At 50.4% G+C, this 25,962-nt stretch overlaps 1 protein-coding gene across 5 annotated transcripts in view; it reads right to left on the reverse strand.

Moving 5' to 3' along the window:
- The window catches only part of MEGF6 (multiple EGF like domains 6), a 78,837-nt gene that overhangs the window by 27,503 nt on the left and 25,372 nt on the right, over positions 1-25,962 (reverse strand). For all 5 annotated transcript variants that reach the window (XM_066982014.1, XM_066982015.1, XM_048067476.2 and 2 more), the window contains one exon: positions 5,851-5,973. In XM_066982014.1, coding sequence (XP_066838115.1) covers positions 5,851-5,973 — 123 coding nt within the window. The remainder of the gene's footprint in view (positions 1-5,850; positions 5,974-25,962) is intronic.

The following is a 25,962-nucleotide window of genomic DNA, read 5'->3' on the forward strand; positions in this document are numbered from 1 at the left end:
TCAGAGTATTGCCATACACAGTGTACGGCTGGAGCGAGAACTATCGGTTTGTGTTAGCTTTGCTGACATTGTTTCCTTTAATCCGTTTGGAAGGAAACAACAGAAGTACTTGACGTTACTGGAAAGTTATGGGTCAGGCTTAGAGTGCTTCAGCTTTAGCAGAGATGGGTGGTCATTTAAGATATTCTGATATATTAAAGTGTCTAATAATGCATATTCCGAAACACACATAAATAATGTGTTGTTCTTGGAGTGCTTTTTTTTTAAATAATAATAAAGTAAAACAATGCTAAAGCCTGCCAAAACATTCCTCCTTATGGGAAAAATACTTGGCCAATCTATAACAAGCCAACACATCTCACATTTAAAATAACCTCCCAGTATGCAGTTATTCTATGAATGTGCAATCTCAATAACTGCCTTCCTTGCATACCTTTGAAAGACAAGTTTTTAGAGTGGAAAAACCCAAAGTTCAGATCCTTCTTCATTACACAATTGTATTAAAATAATTGAATAGGCAGACAGAGGATGCCAACAGAAGTTCTGTAAGGTTCAATACAGCAGGTTTTCTAAAAAGGCAACTTGTACACACAAGAAATCAGCCTTTCCCCGGGCTGCCTTTACCACGTGCTGAGGCGTGATGCCCACGCAGTACCACGGGGTAGCTGCGGCGACAGATCCTTGCAGTGGCAAAAAGTGCAAAATGCCCCTTGCACGACAGGAAACATCAAGCTCTCTCCGTGCATGAGATGGCAACGCTTGGCCACCACCAGCAACTTAGGCAGGACAAGAACTAAAGGGACCCGCACTCCTGTCCCCACAAGTCCTCCTCACCCAAAGTCCCCGGAAGCACCGACCATGGGGCTCAACCAACGCCGTCTGCACACCACGAAGAGGCATCAGAGGTGAAGTGGTGAGAACACAGGGGCCTTGCAGTTCATTTTGTGTCCCTTTGCGTTTCTTTCAGTGTAGGTTATTTGCTAGCGAATTTACTCTTGGAGCCTAATAACCCCATCCGAGCCTCACGATTCTGCGACTGCACACGATGAGTAAGAGCCCTCGTGCTCCGTGTGCCTCAGCCACCGCGGGTACATTCCAGACCACGACGGCTAATGGGAACCAGAAGTCCTCCCCTGCCAAGAGATGTATGGATGGGGAAGGAGCCGCTGGCATCACGGCCTGTGCAGCGCTTGCAGGCTGTTCGGCGCTCGTGGCACACGCACGACGAAGGGAGCAGCGCCCTGGCGTCCCGCCGCGCTCAGCACGCAGCCACAGCACTGCACGGGCTGGCAGGGGTGCTCCTGCAGGTCCAGAGCTTTGCTGAGATAGGAACGAATTCGAGTTAAGAACAGGAATAACGAGGAAAAACAAATGAAATGTTAACTTTGTCTTGGGTGTCGTTCCATCAAAGCGAGGGCCTTTAGCTCTGGGTCTCCTTAGCTGGCTTCTGGCAGAGGAACAGCCTGCAGACCTCGCTGCTGGCCTTGTTTTAATTATGGCTTTTTTTCTCTGTTTACAGAACCACTCTAAAAATATTTCCATTCCCAGATGCTTTTCCTAGCTTAACTTTTCTGTGACAATGCTGCCAAATCCAGTGTCATCTTGTACATCACGCAGCTTTTTGTAATTAGAGTTCAGACAGATTTTCCACAGATGATATTTCATCATCTGCAAGAGGATCGCTGCTGCTGTCCCCTCTGTCTGCAGGGATGCAGCGTTGCTGAAAGATGTTAAACCTGAGCCTGGCCCTCCTGGGCCCAAACAGACAAAAAGGGAACAAAAAAGGCACAGAAAGGGTCCTCCGGGCTCCTCCAGGACCGGGGAAGAGGCGAGCCCAGCAGATCTGAAGGCACCCAGGCACTTCGCTGCTTTGCGAGGCAGTGCACGCACGACTCGGGCTCTTCCACGTTCCCATCCCTCCAATATCTCCTTTCCTCCACATCCAAGTAACCTGCCATCAGAAGCAGCGAGCTAATAGCTGAAAAATAACTGCAAACAGACGTCACTACAATTCAGCATGGCATTTGCCTTTTGCAGCTCCATAGAAAACCACTGACTCCAAGGAAGGGCTGAGTAACACCGCTGGACAAGGAGCTCGAGCTCTCTAAAATGTGCAAGTTGCCTCTATAATACATGAGACTTAAAAACCTCTAAGAAGTACAATTACCCTCCTGTGCACACAGTTCAAGCCTGCACAACCCTTGATGGCATCGTCCTTCTGTTCACTATAAATCCCTGCTATACTCGAGATTTCTTCACTTGCAGCACTCTTAATATACAGAGGGCTACACCATGTAATCCCAGACTGATTTATTCTAACCTCAGACAATTTCCAGAAACATGTGTGTTAATACAGACCATCTCGCTCCTCTGCAGGCCAATGAAAGCAATTGGCTCACATTAAGTTCTTTGCTTTGGACTGGAGCTCATCCCCCCACTGAAGCCGTCTAGAAGGACCTGAAGATGTCAGCTCCCTGCCTCCTGCCCATGTGGTTCTGATAAAGAAAGAGGTAATTTCAGGACGTCCAATGACTCTTTTTGCTCTATTTCACTTTCAACAGAAATGCCTGCTCCTTTTTCCCCTCTCTCTTTTGCATTAAAGTCATCAGCAACTTGCTAGAATAGGACGACAAAGACACAACAAACGGATCTCACACGACCAAGCTGCAGGCTACCCAAAGCGCCGCCGGTGGCTGGGGTCCCCGTGAGATGGGGAGCAGGACGTACGGAGGGGCTGCAAGCTGTCTGCAGCACCCACACGCACACAGTGACCTGCGTGGTTCCAGGGGGGCAGCCGCACCCCGAGAGCAGCACAGCGGGGTCGCAGCCCCCGCTCAGCTCCCGACACCCTGGCTCCGTCCTGGCCGTGGCTGCAAGCCTTTGTTCTCCTCCTGCACCACAGGAATCACTGCGAGGCTTTCAGAGCCAAGCAGCTATTTATACAGAACCGCAGTACACTTCGCCGTAAATTGCTTTTAAAGGTGCCTAAGCAACTTCCGAATTTTTGTGCTGATTTGTCCCTGCGTTGTGCCTGGCTGTAACCACCTGCAACACTGAGCACAAAGGGGTGAACATCTACCGAGGGCACAAAGCCATCAAGAGAAAGCAGCAAAAGATTTTTACCTGGTTTTCAACTCTTTGACCTCTTCAGGAATAAAAGAGACTTCGTGCTTCCCTCGCACAGCTGGGGTTAATGGAAGAGGGCTCAACACCTGCACCGGGCCCATGAGTCGAGCTCCCCAGCTCCAGGGGAGCTGCACGGCATCGGGCAGTGCTGCAGGTTAACCAAGGCTTTGTGGCTTGTGTGGCGATTGGAAAACATTTGAAGAATTACAGCCGTGGTTTTATGGACTTTAACCAGAAAACTCACGGCAATGATCCCTGTGTGCCGCCAAAATGCTCTCTGCAAAATCCTCTCCTGTGCTGCCCGTGGGACGCAGTGGCTCTGCAGAGCGAGGGGATGGAGCGGGGAGGCTCGCTGGTGCTCTTATTCCCATCTGTTTGATTCTATTTAGTGGAAATATTTAAATTGCAATTTTTAGCCGCACCGATTCTTGCCTGCAAATTCAAGGAGATCTCAACCTTAAGCAAAACACATCTTTTATCAGACTGCAGAGCCACACAGCGACTGACCCCCGGTGCAGCTCCAGCGCTGTGCTCAGCCACGACCCGAGAAAGGGGTCAGGGTGGTGTAAAACAGCCCCCGGCCAGCTGCAGCGCTGGCGTGAGACCACCGCTGTCTGCAGCACGCAGCCCAGCCCGGCAGCAGAAACCTGCCCACCGGCAGCGGGGATGGAGCCAGCCTTACAGCTACGGGGCGTCGCGGGCACTCCAGCACTATGCCGAGTATTTGGCAGAGAAGCAACCGCTGATCGTGCGCTCTTTTCTGAGCTTTTACAAGAAAAAGATGTTTACGTCCATCCCTCGGCACAACTGCCTTAATGGGCCCAGCACCCAGCCGTACTGACGGCAGGATATATATATATCCGCGCACGCATACATGTGTATTTCTGTCACAAAAGCGCAAAGAACAAAAGCCACCAGTCCCCAGGCAAGGAAGCCAGATTGTGGGGGCTGCTCTGTTATTTTAGAGGCCGCGGTGGGCAGCGGTGCAGCTGGAGCTGGCACCCGCTCCGCACCCCCTGCAGCGCGGGGCACAGAGCCTGCCAGCAGCGCTCCCCGGGGACCTGCCCCTGGGGTTCCCGGAGCAGATCGCGTTTCACCAAGAGAGACCCCTTAATTCTGGCGGGTGCATTCCAGCGCCGAGCACGCTGTGCGCGTTAAACTCAGAAGTTTAATGCAAAGCAGGTTTGCAGCGCTCAGAGCCAGCGACACGGCGTGGGGATGCCCTGACACCCGGACCCCACCGGGCAGGCTCTGGCATCACAGCCGCATGAGCAGGTAAACCCGAAGCACAAAGAACAGACATTTAAATGTTTCAAACACGAGGCTCCTCCCTGCAGTGTTCCCTTTTACACTTTCTTTGGAAATAGTTTCACCTTCTGGGGCTGACCCTGCTGGGAACAGCAAAGCCTCCCAATGGTCAGCAATTTTTTTCCAGTTTGTCTCCTGTGTTATTCAGTGTGGCAGAGGTGACAGGATCACCGTATGCCACCAGGAGAACTACATGCTATAAAGGCAATTATTACATGACAGACCACGTGCTTACATGCAATCAGTTGCAACACACTGCCATGAACACAAGCTCGTGTTCAGTGCTAAAGCACCGGGAATATCTGGCTTTTTTTCTTTATTTGCAACCCTTTTCTTTCGGGTTCTTCCAGTGACATGCACGGCACTCAGTGCCTCGCACCCTAAGTGTCCATCTCCCTGAGACTGCCAAGTGTGGCCACAGAGCGAGTGCAGATACTGACAGAGTCGTGTCCTTGCTGTCCTGGACATGGCGGTGCCCCTTCCCTAGATGGTTTTTTTCTGCTCACATCACCATTCCCAACTGGAGCACACATGCCCACGGTTGTTTTCAGCAAACTTCAGAACGTGACTGCGTTCTGAGAAAATCCAGCAAATGGGCTTTGAAATACCATCGCCCAGGAATTCTTTCCACTTGTATGAAAATATCCCTCAAAAAAAATGGAAAAATGTGTCAAATAAAACTGTAAGAGAGAAGTGGTTTAATAAAAACAGCAGCAGATGCTGGAAGGCAGACTCCAAGCTCCACCCTGGTGTCTCTGAAACACTGCTCTGGGGCAAGAAGGCAACGATATTTCAAGAAATCAGCCCAGAAATCAGCCACAGGCCTGACCTGGCACCCAAGTTACAAGGCCTGGACATGCACTGTCCATGCGGGCTGCTGACTCACACCTCAGGGGAGCGGGTTTGGGGATTTTTGTGGCCACAGTTCCACACGTAGCCATGCTCATTTTCAGTTGTTTGTTGCACCTAGTGCCTGCCATGCACACAAGGCAAGCTGGCTGAGGTAAAAACGAAGACTGACTTGAACCTTTGCCTCTAAGAGCATCTATTTTATGAATGAGATTTGAAATTCCATATCTGATGCTCCCTGTACTGAAAGCAGACGCACCAAAGCACTGTGAGCTATTTCTCTTGAACCAGAGTAGACTAAGGAACTGCAGGAAACCTAAACTGCACACGGCCATTGTGAAGAACAGGAAATATTATGAACCCAGCCAGAGAGACATATCAAAAAAACCTACTGGGATCCTGAAAAATAAAGGAACCGGTAACCCATCACTGTTGTATCAAATTTCCTGCTCAGAATATGGATGCGAGTACATAAGCCAACATCAGCCATTTACGAAAACTTTACAGGTATGAAGAAAGATACAAAGAATTAGACATCTCCAAGAAACTGAAAAAACTTAGGCTTACCAATGCAGGTCCTGCCATCTGTGTGCAGGCGAAAGCCTGGCTTGCACTCACAGTAATAAGATCCAAGAGTATTCACACATCTGTGCTGGCAGCCCCCATTGTGAACCTGGCACTCATCAACATCTGCAGAAGAAAAGGGAAAAGGAAAAAAAAAATCAGAGAAATGGGCATGACATTATCTGAAGGCAGAATTATTTATCCTCTGTTGAGCGACTCCAGATTTGAGGAATGAATGCAAAAGGAACAAGATAGTTATTTCAATCATGTTTAATCAGCCAAGCTATTTAAGAAATTTCAAGGACAAGCATGCAATCAGAAAAAAAATTCATCTTATTTGTCAATCAGCATAAACCATCCTTCCTCTTGCTCAACTTGCAGCAGTCCCAACGCCCAGATGTAGGCACATCGCCCTCTCACCAGGGAAGAGACTGACCGAGCCAACTGCTGCAATGCTTTCCAAGAGGCATTCCCTCTCGGACAAGGAATTTATTAATATTTTCATTTCCTTGCTCTTCCTCTGTTGAAGATAGGCTGGGCTAAGTCCATTTGTTACCTAAATACTGCCATTAGTGGTGGGAGCAAACACCTAACGTTAAGGGCTGAAGCGAGGGGCAACAACACGACGCAGCAAAGTTTAACAGCTCGGTGCCTCAGCAGCAGATGTGGGGATTCTGCTGAGCCAGTCTCATCCTCTCCCAGCATAAAAACCACCTTCCCTGGAGCTCAGCGACGTGCTGAAGGTGAGAGCATCCTCATTCATCCAGCAGCACTGAAGTTCACCCAGGCAATTCCTGCCCTGACGTCCGACGTCGAGCGTGTAGGCAGCGAATTTGCCAGCTGCACTCGTACAGTCACACACAAGTAACTGGTATGCGTGGTTATATGCACGATTCTGAAAGCAGAAACTGTTAGCAGGGTGAAATGCAAAGTCTGTATGTTCTGCACTAACGCTCCCTTTCCTCCTTCATAGTTTTCATGGCTGAATGGAGAACTGAAGAGATGGTGTTTACACGACACGTGAAATGAGCTGACATGTTTCAGGATGAAAGACTGAACTTGCGTGTTTTACTATCGTGTTTCTCATCTCAGTACTTCCCAAAGCCTTTAACGCATCTCACGCCATATACGCCTGGAACTCTGTTACCTGCTGCCGAAACGCAGCAGAACCTGGGCTGTGTGGCGAGGAGCTACGCTCTGTATTGCTCTGCGGCTTTAGAGACAAGAAAGCAAGTTAATACCTGCATCAAGTCTACGATTAGCAAGGATTTGTTCATAATTATACGATATTCAAGAACATGATTAAGTCCAATTTGACCCCAAATCATTTGCATTAGGATGCAAAGGTGAGAATCCCAACCACAGCTCCTCACCTCCCTCCCCAGCTCTGCGCAGCTCCGTGACCAGAAAACCGAGGCACGGCTCCTACAAGAAATCCACTTGGCCAATAAAATTTTGCATGTCTATTTCTATTGTTAAAACTATATGCCCTTGAACAAAAGACAGTCTCTGTGCCAGAAAAGCCTTCTGCCAAATGCTGAGCAATCTTTCAAGAGCTGAAATGGGAACAAGCCCACAAGTTCTTGATAAAAAAAAAAATCCTGTTATATTTTATTATCACAGCTCCAAAACCAAGGATGTGGACAGCAGTTGGTTAGAGAAAGAGATTAATTCCTGTTTCACAGACCTTAAATTGCCCTTAAATACTAGGAATAATTTCCAGAGCTGAGAAGAAATTTAAAAATCTGTGGAGCTCCAAGCTGCACAGCGCTAAGATGCATATCAAAAGCTTGTCAGAGGCAATCTCAAGTTTCCTGAGATGTAAGATTCCTCCATATGGCTATAATTAGAAATAATAGCGATGTATGTGGTTGTAGCCGTGCAGCTCCTTAATTCCTGCCATGCGGGTGTGCGTGTGTACACATATACATGTGCACTGCTTCTCAAACCAGAGGGGATCAAAGATCTCCAGACAGATGGAGGAACCAGATCACATTCACAAGAGCAGCAGAAAAGCCAGCCACCGATTCCTTTTTTCAGGGAGAGAAAACTTGAGCAGCTTTGGGTCTGTTACTGTTTCTGTGCACTTTCTGCATAGAGGAATCTCCGGAGGCTGCTAAGTATCGAGCACAAAGCTCTTTCAATCCAGCCTCTTTGGTCCACAGGTGACATTTCTAAACGATTTCACAGCAATACACAGAGTTCAGAAAGAAAGTAAAGGGACTGGGATGACAACTGACAAAAGTAATGAAATTAGCAACTCACAGGTCTGCAACTCACAGTGGACATTCAGGGTAAGGGTATGTATTGCTTGAGTTTACTCAGGGCACTTTAAACAACACAAAAAGCCATTACTGAAGCTAAACCAGAGCTGAGACTCTTGCTTGAGGACGCAGCACTTTGAGACTGTGCTGCCGAAGAGCGATTTGAATTTGCCATAACCAAAACCCACACTTTCAGTACTGAAAATGTCATCCTGCAAGTACAAAGCTCCCAGCCCTGACAGCACCTGGCTGCTCTTTGCACACTCGGTTCTGCCTGCTGTGCTATCACCCACCCCGACCAAACCCACCTCTTCACTCGTCAGAGCCTCCCCGCTCTCACTGGGCTCCCCGGAGCTTTTTGAGCGGTACGTGATGGAAGGATTGAAACAACTAGTGCAGGAGCAGGACTTCTGTGTGCACGGCTGGAAGGTGTCCCAGGTGCAGGAATTAAAGCGGGTGAGGGATGCTGGTTCCTGCAGTGCCCCCGAGCTCCTGGATGGACAGACAGACGGCCGACCTGTGCGCGCAGCAGGCACGGATGCCTCTGGCACAGCGCAGCACGTTGAGCAAGAGGAGTCGTACAGCTCCGTGCCGAGCAAAAGACGAGCACATATTTGTCAATGAGAGTTACTGATGAGATAAAGAAACATTTCCCCAGTGAATCACGGCAGGGCGTTGCCTCTAGCTGTGTCTTTGCAGGCAAGCGGTGCAAAAACCTGCTCAGACCTCGCCCCGGCCCCGCGGCTGCGTTTCGGGGCTCCTCGCTCCTTCCTCCCCGCAGGCAGCAGCTCTGGGGACACCCGGGGCATCCGAAACCACGGGAAAAGGAGAATTGGAACCTCCACCGGAGCCATTGCTGAAATTTTACCTTAATTACCATCAGGTTATTTGCCAAACGAAATTAAGCTAGCAGCAAACGACTGGGGTGGGGAGGGAACAGGAGGCCAGGAGGGAAAGGTGGTGGCTGCTCGACTGCGTGTTTGGGGTCTATGCAGGAACAACTCAGCCGGTTGTCTCCTCTGAACGCCTTGCAAGGAAGGCTTCGCACTGCTCAGTGCACCTAGGAAGCCCCGAACAGAGAAGGAGGACAAGGGAAACAGAAGAAACCTGAGGAAACGGAGACTGTTTGAAGAATGAGTAGACATAAACAGTTATTGCGAGTTGTTATGAACTATTATTATTTCCAGAAATCACAAAAGCATACCATGAGTAAAAGCGACACTGCAATTTCTATTCTGCGGGAAGTATTAAGCACTCATTTTGCTGGGGACCAACATTTTCTGTTCTGAATTTACTCAAGAATGGGAAAACTGGGGGTAGGGAAGTTTTTATATGGAGTAATAAAGTTATTTAAAGGACTGAATTTAAAGGACTGTTCTACCGCTGCCCTTCAACTTAATCTGAAACCACGGAGTTTTACTGTCAGAACAAGTTACTGATGTGTTGAATACACATCTTACTTTCACCCCATTACTCGTGCTCAGCAATTAGACGTCTCCTCTCTGAATGTCTGCTCTCCTCTTGTGCTTTTCACACCCTGCGCTCGCACAGCACCATGCCCACACTGCCCCTGCCCCTCATCCCCACCCTGCCCTCGCTCTGCCTCCGTCCCACAGCAGCACCACCACCACCTCGCATAGCCAGGCACGTCCCACTTCTCCTGCTGGAGTCTCATCTCCTTCTGCTCCAAGATTTTTGGAGGTATACCACGTGGTCGTGAGGCCAGAAACCTCCAGCCCCTCACACCCCTGTCGGGAGGGCAGCGATGCTATCCCCTAAATATCAAGCTTGTGTCTTTAGGATCAGCACCACGGTGCGCTTTGCCGAACCAACGCGTGCAGGTAGGAGGGCGCAGCGGGAGGAGCTGGGAGAGCTGCAGCGAGCCACCGAGAGCTGCCTCGGAGCACGTCCTGGCAGCGAGGACTGGCAAAAGGACGCGAGGCTCCGTGCGACGCGGTCTGTGACATCCCGAGGTGATTTTCCTACTGGAGAGCTGACAAAGTCTGGTTGAAATTAGCGTGCCAAGGAAGCAAAATGAGAAGCACGCAGGCTTCTCCTCCACACGGGCACTGAGCAGGCTGCAGAGCACTGAGCACTGCCAAAATCCACCGAGGCGGACCCAAAAACCAAACTCAGCAAGAACCTGGAGCGGGGCTTGGCACACGGGGTCGGAAACAGGAGCTCACGCTGCCATCCGCACAGGCACGAGGCTCACCGGAGCAGCAGTGGATGCTCTCGCCACCCTCTCCTCCTAACAGAAAGGATCCTTCCCACCTCAAGCAGCAGCCACACCGGCCAACAAGGGTCATGCCGCAGTCTAACTGAGGGCAGGCAAGAAGAAAAAAAATGCAAGACCAAAAAAAACACAAGACCAAAACAGTGCAAGACCAAAACAAGCAGAGGGTGTGAGGAGGAGGCTGTGATGACGCGCGCTCTGACCACACACGGGCCGTTCATGAAGAAATACTGAGATTTATCTTGAACAAGAACTCCGTCAAAGGAAGGAAAGTGGCAACAGCAGCAAATTACTGAATGTTTTGTGCAGATGCAGTTTATCTCCTCTGAGAGGCTGAGGAGGAGGAGAGGAATCCCAGCTGTAAGCAGACAGCAGATAGGCTGTGAGGGTTCGCTCGGTCCAGCTAACCAGGCTCTAACCCCTGTGGCAATTAGCCTGGATTACTGAGCAGAGCTGCAGGGAAAAGGTTAATTAAAATCCGTCGAGATGAGCACGTGTGGGATTCAGCTCCTTTATCTTTTCAGTACCAGTTCGTTAAAGCTATTTCAGCAGTTTTAGGGAACGGTGAGGCTGGAAGGAGACGACCCAAGCAGGGTGCTGGGGTGCCCCGCAGTGCGGCACGGCCAAGGGGCTGGGGGCACAGCCCCATGCCAGGATGTGTCAGAGCAAAACCAAACTGCATTCCTTCACCTCTTCCTTGTACTGCGTGAATCCAGCAGAAACTTGTATTCCACAGTCCCCACAAATAAGCTGCGGACACCAGTGCCCCTTCATCCACTTTGGATGGCCAAAATGCCCCCAACAGCCTCAGCCGGTGTCTTGTCATAAGTCAGCCTTGGGAAAGCCCTCAGGGCTCACACAGCTCCAGTTACACCAGGCTTGTTTCCCTTCCACAGCAGCCTCGCCTGGGCAGGCAGGAGGAGCTCGTGGCTCTCTCTGCACACACCTCTGCCATCCCCGGTAGCAGCAAGTTTCCAAGAGCACTTCGAGAGCAGATGCACTGATAACAGCCCAATGCATTCCCAATCATCTGAGGACACGGAAACGGGTCCAGGAGCTGTTTTGCCTCAATTGCAGGCTTTGTCCTCAGCTCACCTTTCTCTGCCTGCAGGCGCTACAGCAGGGAGCATCGCCCCGCTCCTGCTGGTGAGCCTTGCCCATGTTTCACTCTCTCGATGGCACCGATAACCGCGCGGTGCTCGGAGCGCAGCGGAGGCGCACGTAATGACGAGCAGGCAGCCGCCTCTCGACTTGCCGCGGCACTCATCCTCTCAAACCTTCCTTCACAGCTTTACTTCATCCCGCTTCTCCGTGCGGGGTGTCATTTTGAACGGAAAGCAAACCTGCGCACAGGCGCGTCGGTGCAGATGCTGCGCTGTGCGCGAAGCTACGAGCGCGGTGCCCAACACAGAGCTGGCAACTGCCTGGCTGATGAACGCACAGGGCGCCCGTAAGGAGCCCGCAGCTGATGGAAACCTTGCAGCCAAACAGAAGCACCCAGCTGTGCCATATGCTGCTTCCTGACACACATTAGAGGGTCATGGAGAGAACGCCAAGGTTCCAATCATCTGAGAGACATGGGACATAATCGGCAATCAGTCACCCTACACGAACACGAGAAGCAAACAGAGCACTGTTTGTACACAGAATGGATTTTAAAACACTCAAGGCCCCAGTGATACGCACACCACCTTTACACAAAACACCTCTTTGCTCGCCGTTAGTACAACAACAACGCACGGTGCAACGGAACCACGGCAGCTCCTCGCGCTTGCTTCGTTTTGCAACCATCTGACAGCGAAACCACGGCTGTGTACAGGCACGCACTGCCAGGACTGGCAAACGGGGCTGCTCTCCAGGTAAACCAGCGCCTGCTGCTTCAAAAATCATACAACCAAAACGTCTAATGCAAATCAAAGAGGCCTTGCCGCATGCCCCCGAGGACTTTGCTGCGCGCAGAGCTGCCAGCTCCGCTCAGTGACAACCTGTCCCGTGCCGGGGCTCCGTGCCTCGGATCAGCCACGTGCACACCAAGGCTCGGAGGGCGGCTGGGCTGACTGCCGCCTGGCGACAGCAGCACCGGTGGTCCTGGGAGATCCGAAGCCAAAAACCCTCGTGCTCTGTGGGGTGCGTGTCTGCGGCTGGCAGGGAAAGGCTCGCCCTGCCGGAGCAGGCAACTGAGACGTTTACCCGCGGCAGTCCTCTCCCCTCCACCCGGTGGCTTTGTCAGACACACCATTCAGAGGAAAGGTGATTCGTGCTGCAACATGTCAAAAATCCACTTTTCAGAGAGGGAAAGACAGAAAGATGTTTTTCCTTGTTTTTTTGCTGCTGTTGTTCTCAGCTAGGTGGGACTGAAGATGATGGGATGGGTCGGGTTTGTTTTGTTTTGTAATCTGCCCCTACTTCTTTGTAAACTGTGCAGGGATATTAGACATACCTTCTTGGAAGAAAGGCTTATTTAGATTATCTGCCAGAATTTTTCTTGCAAACGCCTGGACACTCGTCTTTTTTGAAGACGATTTAAAAACAAAATGAACAAACAAACAAGGAACAGGCTGCTGGAAAAGGGAGCTTAGAGATCACACACTTTGCAGTAGATGTTGTTGGTTTTTTTTTTCCCCAGGTTCAGAGAACTTAACCCTGGGAAGAACAGCCAAAAGGCCTGAGCCAAGGCTTTTTGCTCTTCCAGTTGCCTGCTTTAGATGACATTCCTCCTGACCACGAGAAAAATACCGCAGCCTTGCCAGACTGAAAGACACCCCCCACAAAAGCCGGGATAGACGCACAAGTGTGCATGGAGCTGCAGACCTGTGGAGCCCAGATCGGTAGGATGAGGAGAATTAGGATCAGGATCGGGGAAGTGAAGGCTGGAAGTTTATACTCCAGACAAAGCTTGATCTCATGAGCTTGTCCTGGAGAAATCGTATGAGCTAATGTAGTTGGATGGAGACATCAAATGCAGCTGGAGTTTGAGATAATCAGCTGATCTACGAATAACACAACAGTAACTCACCCCGCTTCCAAAGGTCTGCCACATCTCGCACACACACTGATATCACTTTTATAATCGACAGCTTGGGGCATTTATTTATTAGGATTATCTCATGATGAGATAATGCATTCCTTGATGGCCGCATTACTCACAAGCATCCAAAGTCTTTAGTGGACTGCAGCCTTCATGTATTCTCCATTATTTCCTACATCTTCAAGCAACCTCAGTTGTTACCTGCTGCTAAATCAGCTGAACACACAAGGATGGAGAGGCAGGTGTATGCGTGCCTGCAGAAGTCACACCTCACTCGACACCCCCAGCTACCACCACGCAGAAGCCAGTGCACATAAATGCTCCACAAAACCTCCTGGTTGTGTCATTGCAGTGCCTGACCCCGCACTGCACGGTCCGCTCATGCTTGTGAGTTTCTGCCGGAGGGAGGAGATGTAAGAGGCTGCTCTACCAGCCCCAGCAGAGCCGCAGGTGAGATGGAGCAGAACGGCTCCGTCCCCTCCACCTGCTGGGTGGAAACTCGGGCTGGCCAGGCACTAGTCTCAGCAGTGGGTTTGAGGAGCCTTTGCTGGGACACTGCTGCTAACAGATACCAGTAGCTATGGAGCCGGGTGCCGAGGTGAGCTGGGAGCCACGGCTGTCCCGAGCGCGTCCCCCAGCTGCAGCCCGCGGCTGCCCCTAGCTCCCGACTGCAGCCCCTCGGCCAGAGGACTCCCCGCACGCAGAAAGTGACACGGGGTAACACAGCGCTCTGTCCTTTACCAGGCTCCGCCACAAAGTGCTCATACGACCCAGAAAAACTCAGTCTTGCAGAGAGAGAGCCAGATCTGCTCACGATAAGCAGTATTGTATTTCGTTTATTGCCCTGGACCAGGGGGAGAGCCTTTGGAGCTGAGCTAAAAACGGATCATCACAACCTAGCAGAGCACATACATTTATATCAAAACGAACACCACACAGTAGCTCTTCCCAACACGTTAAACCAAGCCGCATAGCTGTACAGCGACTGATGGGAAGAAACTCTCGTTTCTTCCCCTCTCTGCCAGAAATGACTTCTCAGAAGAATAAATCTGCCAGAGGCAGAGCGCGGCTCTACGAACCCGAGCCGGCTACACAACCGCGGTCAGATGTACGGCGAGGTCACCGGGCTGCGCCTTCAGCAGCCGCCAGCCCGGACCCCCACCTGGCCGCCGGCACCCCCGCGCCCCCCGAGCCCACCACGTACCCGGCCTCTCTCGGGGGGGGCAACGCCGTACCCCGCGCGCCCCAGGTAGCAGCGGTAGCAGTTCCTCCACAGGTAGCGGTAGTGGTTGCCGGCAGCCCCGCGGATGCCACCCAGAAAGCCAAAGCACCAGAGGAGCACCCAGACGTGCCTCTGCTCCTGCCCCATGGCGAGGAGCTGCAAGGAGCGAAACAGCAGGGGGGGAAAGAAAAAAAAAAAAAAGAAGAAGAAGAAGAAAAAAAAGAAGAAAAAAAAAAACACTCCACGAACTGCAGTCCCGCAGCAAGATAAAGGCGAAAGAGCGTCAAGCGGCGGGAGGCGGAAAAAAAAATAAAAAAAAAAAAAAAGAAAAAAAGAAATTAAAAAAAGGAAGCAGGCACCGAACGAGCGCGCCCGGGGTGCGCTGTGCGCGCTGCCCCCGCCCCGCAGGTACGGGGCGAGCCCCGCAGGCGCCTCCCCCGGCCCCGGCGCCCCCCCGCGGAGCGAGGCAGCGGCGGCAGCCCCGGGGGGGGGGACGGGACGTGGGCGCCCACCCGGCTGGGCACGGAGCTGCCGCCAGGACGGACGGACGGACGGACGGACGGACGCCCCCGGGCAGGCTGCCCAAACCCAGCTCCTCCGGGAAAATCCAAAGGCGCTGCGAGCCCCGACCTGCCCCCCCCCCCCCCCAAAATCACCGGTACCCGGCCCTACAACGAGCCGCCCTCCGCCCTATTTCTGCTTTGTGGCAAATGGGAACATCTCCCCCGAGGTGCCCGGTGTTGGGCGGGCTCCTGCTGTCACCGCGCCCCCCGCAAGCAGCCCACGCCCGGGGAAGCCGCAGCCGAGAGCGAAAGCTGCCCTGCGTGTTTCCTAAAATTCTTCATCGGCGGAGCTAAATGAGGAACAGCCACCGAGAGCGTTACAGAGAAAACCGTAACGTTACCGTTTCCTGTAATAAGGAACCTCGCATTTTATTTTACCTTTTTCATTAAGCAAGAAGTAAGAATAGCTTATTGGATTTTCCAGAGGCGGGCTCCAAAGCCTCATTTAACTTTCTGGAATGTTTTGAAACAATGTGCTCGCGGGGTTGAGCCGGGGGGAAGAACGGGGCCTGCCACTCTGAGACATTTTAGAAGTATTATTTGGCTGTAGTAAAATTCCAAATTAAAACTTGTGGTTTAGGCTGCAATGAATAGCATTCCACAGAAAATTTTGAAGCACTGCGAGAAGCCGAATCCAGGAGGAAAATAACAGTTTGAGGCTATTTCTGCAGCGGTTTCCGAAGGAAGGTGGACTCGAGTCACGAGGCCCATTAGCAGATCGATCCAAGCAAGAGCAGCTTCCTAGCATCCCGTGGACCGCTTCAGCTCGCCCTAACATTCGCCCATTGTAACAGTCCACATGCTTCTCATTAATATTTTGAATTCAACAAAAATATCCAACCCAAAAATTTGTCAGTTGCTTTGCAGAAGAAAAATGCAACGTTCCCAAAGGATGCCACACATTTTTGGAAGCGACTGGCACGAGCGATGTCGGTGCAAAGCGTTGGTGTGACAGCACCCTACCTCGTCCACAAACGCCTGTCTGCCACCCCCCCGTGTCTGCTGGAGCCCCCACGGACACGTGTACGTGCAGCCGCATGCTGCCATCCCGCAGGAAGCCACTTTTAGATCTCCTAAATTCTTTGCCCATTTAAAAATATCACACCGCCAGACATCGTGAATTTTCCTTGCTGGCCAAAGAGCAGTTCCTGGGGAACACCCCTCTGCACGGCGACATTTAAGCCATTACAATGGCCAGTGTTGACACTTTTCCTGTAAATGTTTTTAGTAGTGTCAACATGCAAAAATGAATGTTGCCACAGAGCTATGAAAAACGTTTTAGGCTGACTTCCTCCGTTCGGCAATGTTATTAACATTGTCTATATTAAATTATCCTTGCCTGGAATGCCTATGAATCACAGCGAGCGCAGTTCTCTGAGTGACTCCCCGGCTCTGCAAACACAAACCCACGCGACCTTTCCACTGGCTCCGTGACCCAGAAATTCCTCCTGGTCGGGCATACCCAGCTCCCTGCAAACACTTCTTGCCCTGCAGAAAGAAATGCTATCGTAGCTGCTGGCGCTCAACAAATGATGTGACAGACTTGTTCAATCTCATGTTTCCTTAGACTGCTAAAAAAAAAATAAATAAATAAAGTCATGCGAGGCTCAGACGTTCCCCAACGGCTCTGTGGTGCAGCACATGTATCAAAGGCACTTCAGGCTTGAACATAAACTGAATCCTGCTTATGTAATAAGTTATGCTTGGCCAGGTTTGAGCCAGCTCGAGCTTCCTTGTCACCTAATTAACTTCAGCTGATTAGGTACGACGAGCCGGTTTGAGTATGGTAACACGTTCCAATCAGCAGCAAATCGTTCCGCCTTCCCGTGGCATTAGCTGGCCGACCACTGGCATCAAGAGGGGTTCTGTACGCAGCGGCTGAGCTGCACCAAACCCTCACCGTCACGGACTTTCATTCAGCCTTAATTCTTAAATGAATTCTTAAAAGAACTAATTCTCAACAAAATGAATAAATTCTCACAAGAGCCCAACCGAGTTACAACTGAGGATGCGGTACTTCCTAGTCCAACGGCGCGTTAGGTCCTGAAGTTCCTGAAGTTCCCTCGTCCCTGCACGGCCGCAGCTCAGCCAGCTGAGGTGAACGCGAGCGGCCGAGGCTTCAGCCAAAGGTACCCAGCTTCTGAACCAGGTTTCTTCTAACCAATTCTACAGTGAAAAGGAAACAGCCGAACAGGCAGCGTGCGGAGCCCAGGAGGACGAGCAGCGTGAGACGACTTCCAGACGGGTGCTCGCACATCCCCGCCCAGCGAGGGCTGAGCGCTGGCTGTGTCCCACCGAGCCCCGTTGTGTCTTTGAGCTGCTTTGCCCTTCCGTGGGGATGCTGTCCCTGCCCCAGGGCTGGCTTGCCACCCTCAGCACCCTGGCTGCTACCACGAGCAAGGTTTCCATCTTATTGATCAGGCGTAACCAAAGGAGATGCCACAGGATCAGCTGCGGCGAAGAAGGAATTGGGACAAACTGGAAAAGTCAGAAGGTTTTTGTTCTTCCAGTCTGAATTTCCTCTTTCGGTCAAGACATGGCTTGTTTCAAAGCAGCCATTGAGCCACCCTTGTTCCATTTCAAAGGGAATTAAATAGGGGAAAATTCCCACATATGGCATTCTGTAATGGCACCTGGGTTAGCAGCAGAGACCTGTTAACAGTCGCTGCTCTCAAAGTCCTCGTGGCCAACATGGAGCCAGCAAAGGGGCCGAAATACTTAACCTCACTTTTTGAAGCCCCAGATGCTTTATTCAAGCTCCATCAGGATTTCTATCAAGAAAAGCCGAATATTTTACAAACCGTAAACATTAATCAGTGCCTTTTGTCTTTTCTAAACTCCCCCATCTGTACAAACATGGATCTAATCCCATCCACTCTTCTTCGTGCGTGCATTATCATCCAGAGTATTTGCAAAGAGTTTCTTATTTGGTGAAAAATAGGAAAAAAATAATGTAAAACATGTTCAGGAAGGTCCACCCACTGTCACAGAAGTAAGAGTGATGGAGGAGGGTGAAACACTCCTGAGACCAGGCCAAAGGGACACGCACAGGCTCTGCGGACACGACCAATTACAGGAACACATGCAGAGGGATTCACATCGTCTCCCCTAAAAGAAAAAAAAAAAAAAATGGCAGAGGGGGAGGTACAGGGACAAAGAATTGTTTGTTTCCACCAAAATCCCGAACCTCTTTATCATCCGAGAAGTTGATCCCCGTCCGGGGAATTCTGGGGAAACTGAAAATATTTCAGCTTGGCTAAGATAAGGGTAGAGCTGTTTATTTCACACATCTCTACGGTGGTACGGAGCCAGGAAATACTTTTCAGTTATTTTCAACAAAACATGACAAATGTACCAAATTGGCAAGAAAGTGACATTTTTCTACAGAATTCTTTAATGTCCAAACCGATATCCACAGCAATGACTCTTTCCCAGTTTGTCAGTGATCTTAGTTAATTATTTTGAATTCTTTTGGACCTCTGCTAAGCAAACCAGTGCTGAAAATATCTGAGAATGCCACCAAAACGCAGGACAACCCTACGCAGGCGACAGTGCAGTGGGAATTTTCGTGTTGTGCTAGGGAATACGCGAGCTTTGAATTCCTAGTCTGCAGGAACCTAGCAGAGGTGTCTTTCCCTGATATTTCAGTGAATCCTGGAACTGCAATATACTCCAAAAAATATATCTTGTTCTTGGCTCTGATAAGCAAATAGCTCTTTGCATTTTTCTGACTCTCAGCTCCAGCCGCCTCAAACACGCAGCACTTGCCCAGATGATAATTCCCAGGGAGAACGGGATGGGAAATCTGCTCAGTGCATAACAGCCGAGGTTCGAGCTGCAGGAGGTGAAAAGTCCACTTGATGTAAGGCTTGCTCTGGGTACTGTGCTAACGCAAATCCCATTTTATGCTTTACAAACACAAAATTGTGCTGTCTTTTTCAGTCTGGTTGGGAAGCAGGAGATTTAAAGGGGAAGACGTGGAACAGTGTGATGATACAGACTCCTGAGGAGAACATTCATCTCTTTTGAAGCAATGGAAACACAACCTCAAGAGACCCAAGATCTCACTCTGAAAGCTTCATTTTTACCCACGTCAAGCTTTCCTTCTGTTACTGGTATCGTTCATACATCTAAGTGTGCAGCAGAACGAGGACACTTTTTCTAGATGACTGAACACCAAAAGCGTGCACGATGTGTGAGAGAACAAGAAAACCCGAACGCCTCCCCTTCAGAAGCGTGGCTCAGTCGGCACAGCTCTGCAGCACGTGGCTTCTGGGCAGCCAGCACAAACGCGAAGCTCCAGACTTCACAGCCACACCTGAGACTCTGATGAGATACCAGTGTCCCCAGGGTCTAGGGCGAGAAGGCAACGTCGGAGACATCACAAGCCTCCTCTAAGAAGCATCAGCAAAATAATCCTCTACGTTTATCATTAGAAGAAACGTTTCTTCTCCGCAGACTGGCAACGCCATAGCGCTTTTTTATCACAGTGTCAAACTGCTTCCATGTACAATAGCAAACAATCCATCCTGAAGGTAATTCAAACAGCATGTGCACGAACGCGGGGAGGTGCATTGCGTTGCTCAGAGGTAATCTTAAAAAAGATTAAATTAATGCTGAACAGCAGGAGGCTGCAGGCTCGGTAGCTGTGCTGGGAGAGGCACTCCAGGGCCCGTGACAGTGCCATTAGGAAACGACGCGGGCCTGGGGGGTCTCAGTGAGGGTCTTAGAAAGGGAATCAGGCAGCAGGCCCTGGCAGCCTAAAGTGCTGCTGGAAAATCATTTGTGTGTGAACATCAAGTAAAAAGGCAATGTATAGAGAAAGCAGGCACGAGGTTGTGCGAAGTCTGTGGCTGCTGCAGACATTACAACTACACGTTCTGCTCAAGCCAATATCCCAGAACTTGGGCATCCTGGCCAAGCTTTACGTTCACATTCGTATTCCATTTTCCACTAGTATCCTGGCACTTGTCTTCCTAGCGGAAACAGTAGTGGGACAACTAATATTAACAGCAGAGGCTGATGAGATTTTATAAGTTTTACTCTCGTCTTCAATCAAAAGGGTAGACTTATGATACCTTTCCACTAAAATTCCTTCAAGTAAACCCACACAAGTTGTCTGAATAGTATTAATCCAGTAAAGGCAAAACTAAAAGGCTGTGAAAATGAAAATATTCACATATTTTCTACTAATTTTTCCGAATCAAATGCAGAATGAATCATGTAGCCCTACCTCCTTCCACAGCCATACCAATACCAGCAGCATTAATACCTTATTACAAGCATTTTTCATTTCATTCATATCCGATGCCGTTTTGCATCAATTAAAAAGATGGAATTCTAAAACTACATCATTTCAAATATCAGGAGAGAATTCAGATTAATTGTGCGTTAATAGGCAGTAATTTAAGTAGAAGACAATTAGTACTTTCATTTTCTACAACATGATAGAAAAGAAATCTCTATTTAAAGTGACGGACGCCTCTGCTTAGCTTCTGCTCCCTCTGTCACCTCCAGTCACCATCATCATTTGAAAACTCGTTTCGGGGCAATAACGCAGCGGTGCACCGGGGAGGTCCTGAAGAACTGGGACAGGTCCAGCAGGGAGGCCACCAGCGTCCCCACCGGCAGCGATAAGCTGGCTCTGTGCCACTGCAGTCCCCAGCAGACAGACCAGCCTCCCTCGCCCTTCTACACCAAGCCTCCTGAAGCCAAAGTTGTTTCCTCGCCCTGGTGGGGGCCATGCCTTTGAGGAACACATCACTTACATCAGCCTGCCTCCCAAACAGAGGTGAGCCAAAACCTCGCCGAACCGTCAGGCGAACGTGGAAAAATCGCACCCCGCTGCCTTCCTTGTTACTTCGCCACAGGCTCCCTCTACTCTTCGGCACAGCCCTGAGAGAAAATCCCGCAGCAGAAAAAGAATCTGGCGGGGAAGCAAAGATGCCACCTATGGGATCCGAACCAGGCCTGGCAGCTGGGGGCCCCCACAAAGCAGAACCTGAACTTCCCTCCTGACCGAGGCTGTGTTCTCCCCACAAGTCCACCTGGAAGCTATTAAGATGTACTGGAGACATTTTCCATTCAAGTGTTTTCATGCCTCACCAAAATACATGATAGCCACTTTAATTAGTCAAAAAAAAAAAAAAGACTGTATGCTGCCAAGGTTCCCGTGCACAATATCAGCTGGCTACAGGAGCCCAGGCTAACAGACCCAGAGCTCAGCACCCTGCAGAGTGAGCCCAGGACTCAGCTCCCAGGCTTCTCAGGAAGCCTCACGGACCTCCTGGCCAGGGAGCCTCCAGGGGACAAGGGCTTCTCTCACCAACTGGGCTGCAAAACCCCTGTCCCACACAGAATACGCATCCTAGGGAACAATCCTGCATGTTCAGCTGGAAACACCAGTCCCTGCAACAACTGCCAACACCTCCTGCACGCCGGACAGGAGCAGGACCAGAGACTGGCAGAGAGACTGCAAGGAGGGAACCGTTGGGCTGCATCAGTGTCAGGCCGTTCTTTTATCTCCAGTGACAGACCAAAATCAACCCCAGATTAGGAAATGCTAAGTTTCAGTTGGACATGTGAAATATATGGGGAGATTTCAAGAAGATGTATCAGTTGCTGGCAAATTCTTGACGTTTGGCACTAAACAAGGCACTCTGAAAATGTATTTGTACTTCAGAAGCTACTTTTTTTGTTCTGTAGAGAAGCATTTCCTTCTTAAAGTTGAAAAATGGAGACAAATGCCGTTTTAAGGCATTTGGTCTGGATAGAAGAATAATGAGCTGTACCTTTGCCAAAAATGCATGCTTCAGCCATACTGTACTCTGTACATTTCCTTCTGCTACTGCAGATAAATCTCCAGCTCCTTTTGCTCACCGAGTGCTGATGGAGCTCCGTGTCTGCTGGGAGCCAGCCCCGCTTCCATCTGCTCCCAGCCTGCCCCAAAGCCTGCATCGACGGCCAAACCGGCACCGAATGCTTCGAGGAAGGGGCAAGCAGAGGGCAGGCCCACGAGACGGAGAGCGGGTGGTGGGCGATGGGCGCGGGGAGAGGGCGATGGGCGCGGGGAGAGGGCGATGGGCGCGGGGAGAGGGCGATGGGCGCGGGGAGAGGGCGATGGGCGCGGGGAGAGGGCGATGGGCGCGGGGAGAGGGCGATGGGCGCGGGGAGAGGGCGATGGGCGCGGGGAGAGGGCGATGGGCGCGGGGAGAGGGCGATGGGCGCGGGGAGGGCGATGGGCGCGGGGAGAGGGCGACGCATTTGGGCAGCCTGCAGGTAGCCCAGCACCCAGACAGCGATGCAGGCGCTGGCAGCACATCAGGAAGGACGGATGCAGGCAGTGTCGAGGTGAGCAGCCGCTGCAGTACTTGAGGTCCTCCCCTCTGCATCCCGCGCGTCCCGGCCGAGGCGCTGGGGCCGTGGCACCGCCGCCCTCTGCGGCTGCCCCCGGCCGCCCCCAGCCCCGGGGGAGGCAGCCCCTGAGCGGGCTCAAAGCAAGGCCGGTGTGATCCTGGAGCACCCACGTCCCGTTCCCTGGGCATTCAGCGCCCGAGACCTCGTTCACGCACGTGTCACTGGCTCACGGTACCCACTTGGTTTCTGCGCCCACCGCAGTCCACGCTACCAAATCCCAGCGCAGGCATTGCTCACGCAGGTACAGGCACCAACATTCACGTTCTGCACGCTTGACCAAAACGCTTCGTCGAACGCTAATGGGCTATTATAGGGCTTCTGAAATGAGCCTGGAGAAAGTAGAGACAGGAGTTTCATCTTTTTTCGTGAACTGAGCTTTTAGAAATAAACTCTAATGTATGTCTTATGTATAAGAAAAAATTCCACCTACAGAAAATTAATATTCTGGATAAGAAAAAAAAAATCACCTGCTTTAGAATTTAACAGAAATCTCTGACTTGTACATTGCCTATCAAGAGATTCGCAGAAGATCTCAAATCCTGGCAGGCGGAGACTGCAGACAGGCAGCTTGTTTTCTGCTTTTCCCAAACTCATGAATCAAAAGGACTGACAAAAATTACATTTTGTACTCTTTGAGGTCTGCTGGGCAGATTACCTCAGTTTTTCTCTAACTGCCAAGCAGCAGCTTCTCCTGTCCGTGGAAAGATGCTGCACGGAAAACCTCTGTGCAAAGGCACCGGGCCTTGGCTATCTCAAAACATCTGCCAGCACAAGAAGGACATTTTGCCTGGCAGTCTTCTGGGTGCTGGCTTCCTGTTCCCCCAAGGCTAACGAATCGTGTGATTAGCCTGTAATTAATAACTTCCATCCTCTTTATCCACATCAAAACTGGACTGACGTGGCTGTCTGGGCTCAGAGCTCCCTAGCTACTTCTGAAACAGACTGTGCAGGTTTTGTTTTACTTTTCAGAAATCCTAAGACCTGCTAGAGCTTAGCAAAATCCCCAAGGGTTTGTACTTGCTTAATCCTCTCACTGCAGCTACCCGCCAGGGTTAGGAACTCCACAGCTCATTCCAGATGCTTTGTGTGAGACAAAGGTTTCCAGGGCTGTCCTGCAACAACTTCACCTGCTCTCTTAAAATGGATTTTCACACCACAGGTGTGATTTCTATGAGATGCAACAGCCTAAACGCAGTATCTGTTTGAAAAAGAATGGTATGTTACTGTCACAACCGTAAGAAGAATAGGTTTTTAAACCAGTTCTGGAAAATAGCTCTGCATCAGTTAGAGGCTTTCCTGTTTTCATCAAAGATCTGGCAAAACTTACAGTTACTGTCCTACTGTGAACTGCTCTCAGGACGGATGCCAGCTCTGGCAGACACACAACCAGGTGACACGACAGCCTGTGTTTTACATGCAGGAAAGTAATTCAAAGTGCTGTGAGTGCTGCTTACAAATACAAGGTAAAACTCTTGTTCCTCTGCCCATTGCTCCCGCAACCATCATCACAGTTTTCATTCACACAAACAGCAACTGCAGCTGGACGCATTGGGCAATACTGGGTTTCAAAGAAAGGCTTGCCGACTTGTTAAGGGAAGCAGAGGAGGAATTAAGAAGCATGACCCTGCAGGATTGTGCAGAACTTAGAGGGAGCTCGAGAATTTGAAACCCAGCTGATGTTTTAGGAGCTAAAAGGGCAGCAGCTCTGGCAGGAACATCCGTCCTGCTGGGCTAGGCAAGGAAAGGCTTCCACAATGGAAGTAACCCTGCAAGATCATTCAGAGAAGTGCCTCCTGGGCACTGCCTCGTGCTTCGGAGGCACACGGTGGCAAAATCCAGCTGGCTGGACAAGCACAAGTCACGGAGGGTCCTGCGCTGAAGAGCTGACCTGTCCAGAAGGGAGCCTGAGCTGGAGGGGCTCTGTGACTTTCCTGGGTTGCTGAATGCAACTGAAGTCTAGCACATTAGAAGGTTTTAAATTATTGCTATTATTTAAACAGACTTTTTTTTTATAAGGCTCCCTTTAATCTTTCAAGTGGACACAATTTAAGCAGTTTCCACATAAACTGTAAGTTTCCCCAGAAGCACAGAGAGCAGGACTTACCCTTGCCTTCATGTTTTGTAAAAATAAGCATTGTGGTTACGCTCTACAAACACTACTTTCAAAATTTTAAAGCTTGTATTTATCAAAGCGTTATGAAACTTCCTTTCCCTCTGACTGAAGCATGCAAGCCATAAATAAAACGAAGAGCATCCCTCATGCCCGAACTCACACGGTTCTCCAAGATCTCCAGACAAAGGATACCTGCATGGGATAATTTTTCACAAGGGGAAAAAAATAAAAATAAAAAAAAAGTGTCCAAGGATACTGACGAGCAAGCTGAAGGCTCGGAAAGGAAAGGCACTTTGCAGGCCCAGCCTGCTCCCACGCTTCCGTCCTCGCTCCCTGTGGGTTCCCTGCTGACCCTGGAAACCAAGCATGGGTCGCCTCGTGCCAGGCCTACAGGCTCCACCGACGCTTGGTTTCCACGGTCGGGTGCAGCTCGTGTCGAGGGACTCCAGGAAAACGGCCCCCAGAGAGGCGTCTTGCTGTTCTCCGCTTCACTCGGATGTTTGCCGAAGTGCCATGTGCGTGCAAATAAATCCAACGGGAAACCTCTTACAAGACTTCCATTAAAATTACCTGTTATTATGTAGTCTCAGATTATCAGAGACTCAAGATTATCAGAGTCTCAGGTTATCAGAAATTTGCTTCAGAGGGTGATAGCACCATGAGTAAAACAGTGCAAGAAGGCTGGTGGAGGAGGAAGGGAAGAGGGGATGTGGTGCACACCACGTGGATAAAGGCTGAAATTGGGATTTGTTGTTCTTTCACGCCTTGATCAGTGATCTTAATAAAGAAACATCATCGTATTAGCTAATTTACATGTTTTTTGCTATTTTAGTTCCACTTTGACATTAAATCACCAAACGGAGGCAGGCGGGGGTGCTGGGCCCCAGAGGGCAGGACAAGGCCGAAGGCAGCTGCGGTGCCCATCCTGCCCCACTAAGGGTGCTGCGCTCCAGCATTTGGAAGCTCGCTTTGATGCCTTTTACTAGGAAAAGCTTGAAATTAAATACTGATAGCAGCAGGTATTCCTGCTCTTTATGAGAATCCCTAAGTCATTTTAAGGAAATCAGAGTTCAGGCACATCTGGTATTTCATTTACAGGGGTCACACACTCCCACATGAAAGAAAAAAACATCTTAAGCTGATAACAACAACAACAAAAACCAACACTTTTCCATCTGCCTCTGGGCTAAGAGACCATTAACGTTCACAGCCTATTGTCAGGGGACTTTACAACATCTTGTGGAAGGCCCTGAAGGAAGCTGAAACCAGGAGA

This window comes from Anser cygnoides, chromosome 23 (assembly GCF_040182565.1).
Source record: "Anser cygnoides isolate HZ-2024a breed goose chromosome 23, Taihu_goose_T2T_genome, whole genome shotgun sequence".
NCBI classification, from domain to species: domain Eukaryota; kingdom Metazoa; phylum Chordata; class Aves; order Anseriformes; family Anatidae; genus Anser; species Anser cygnoides.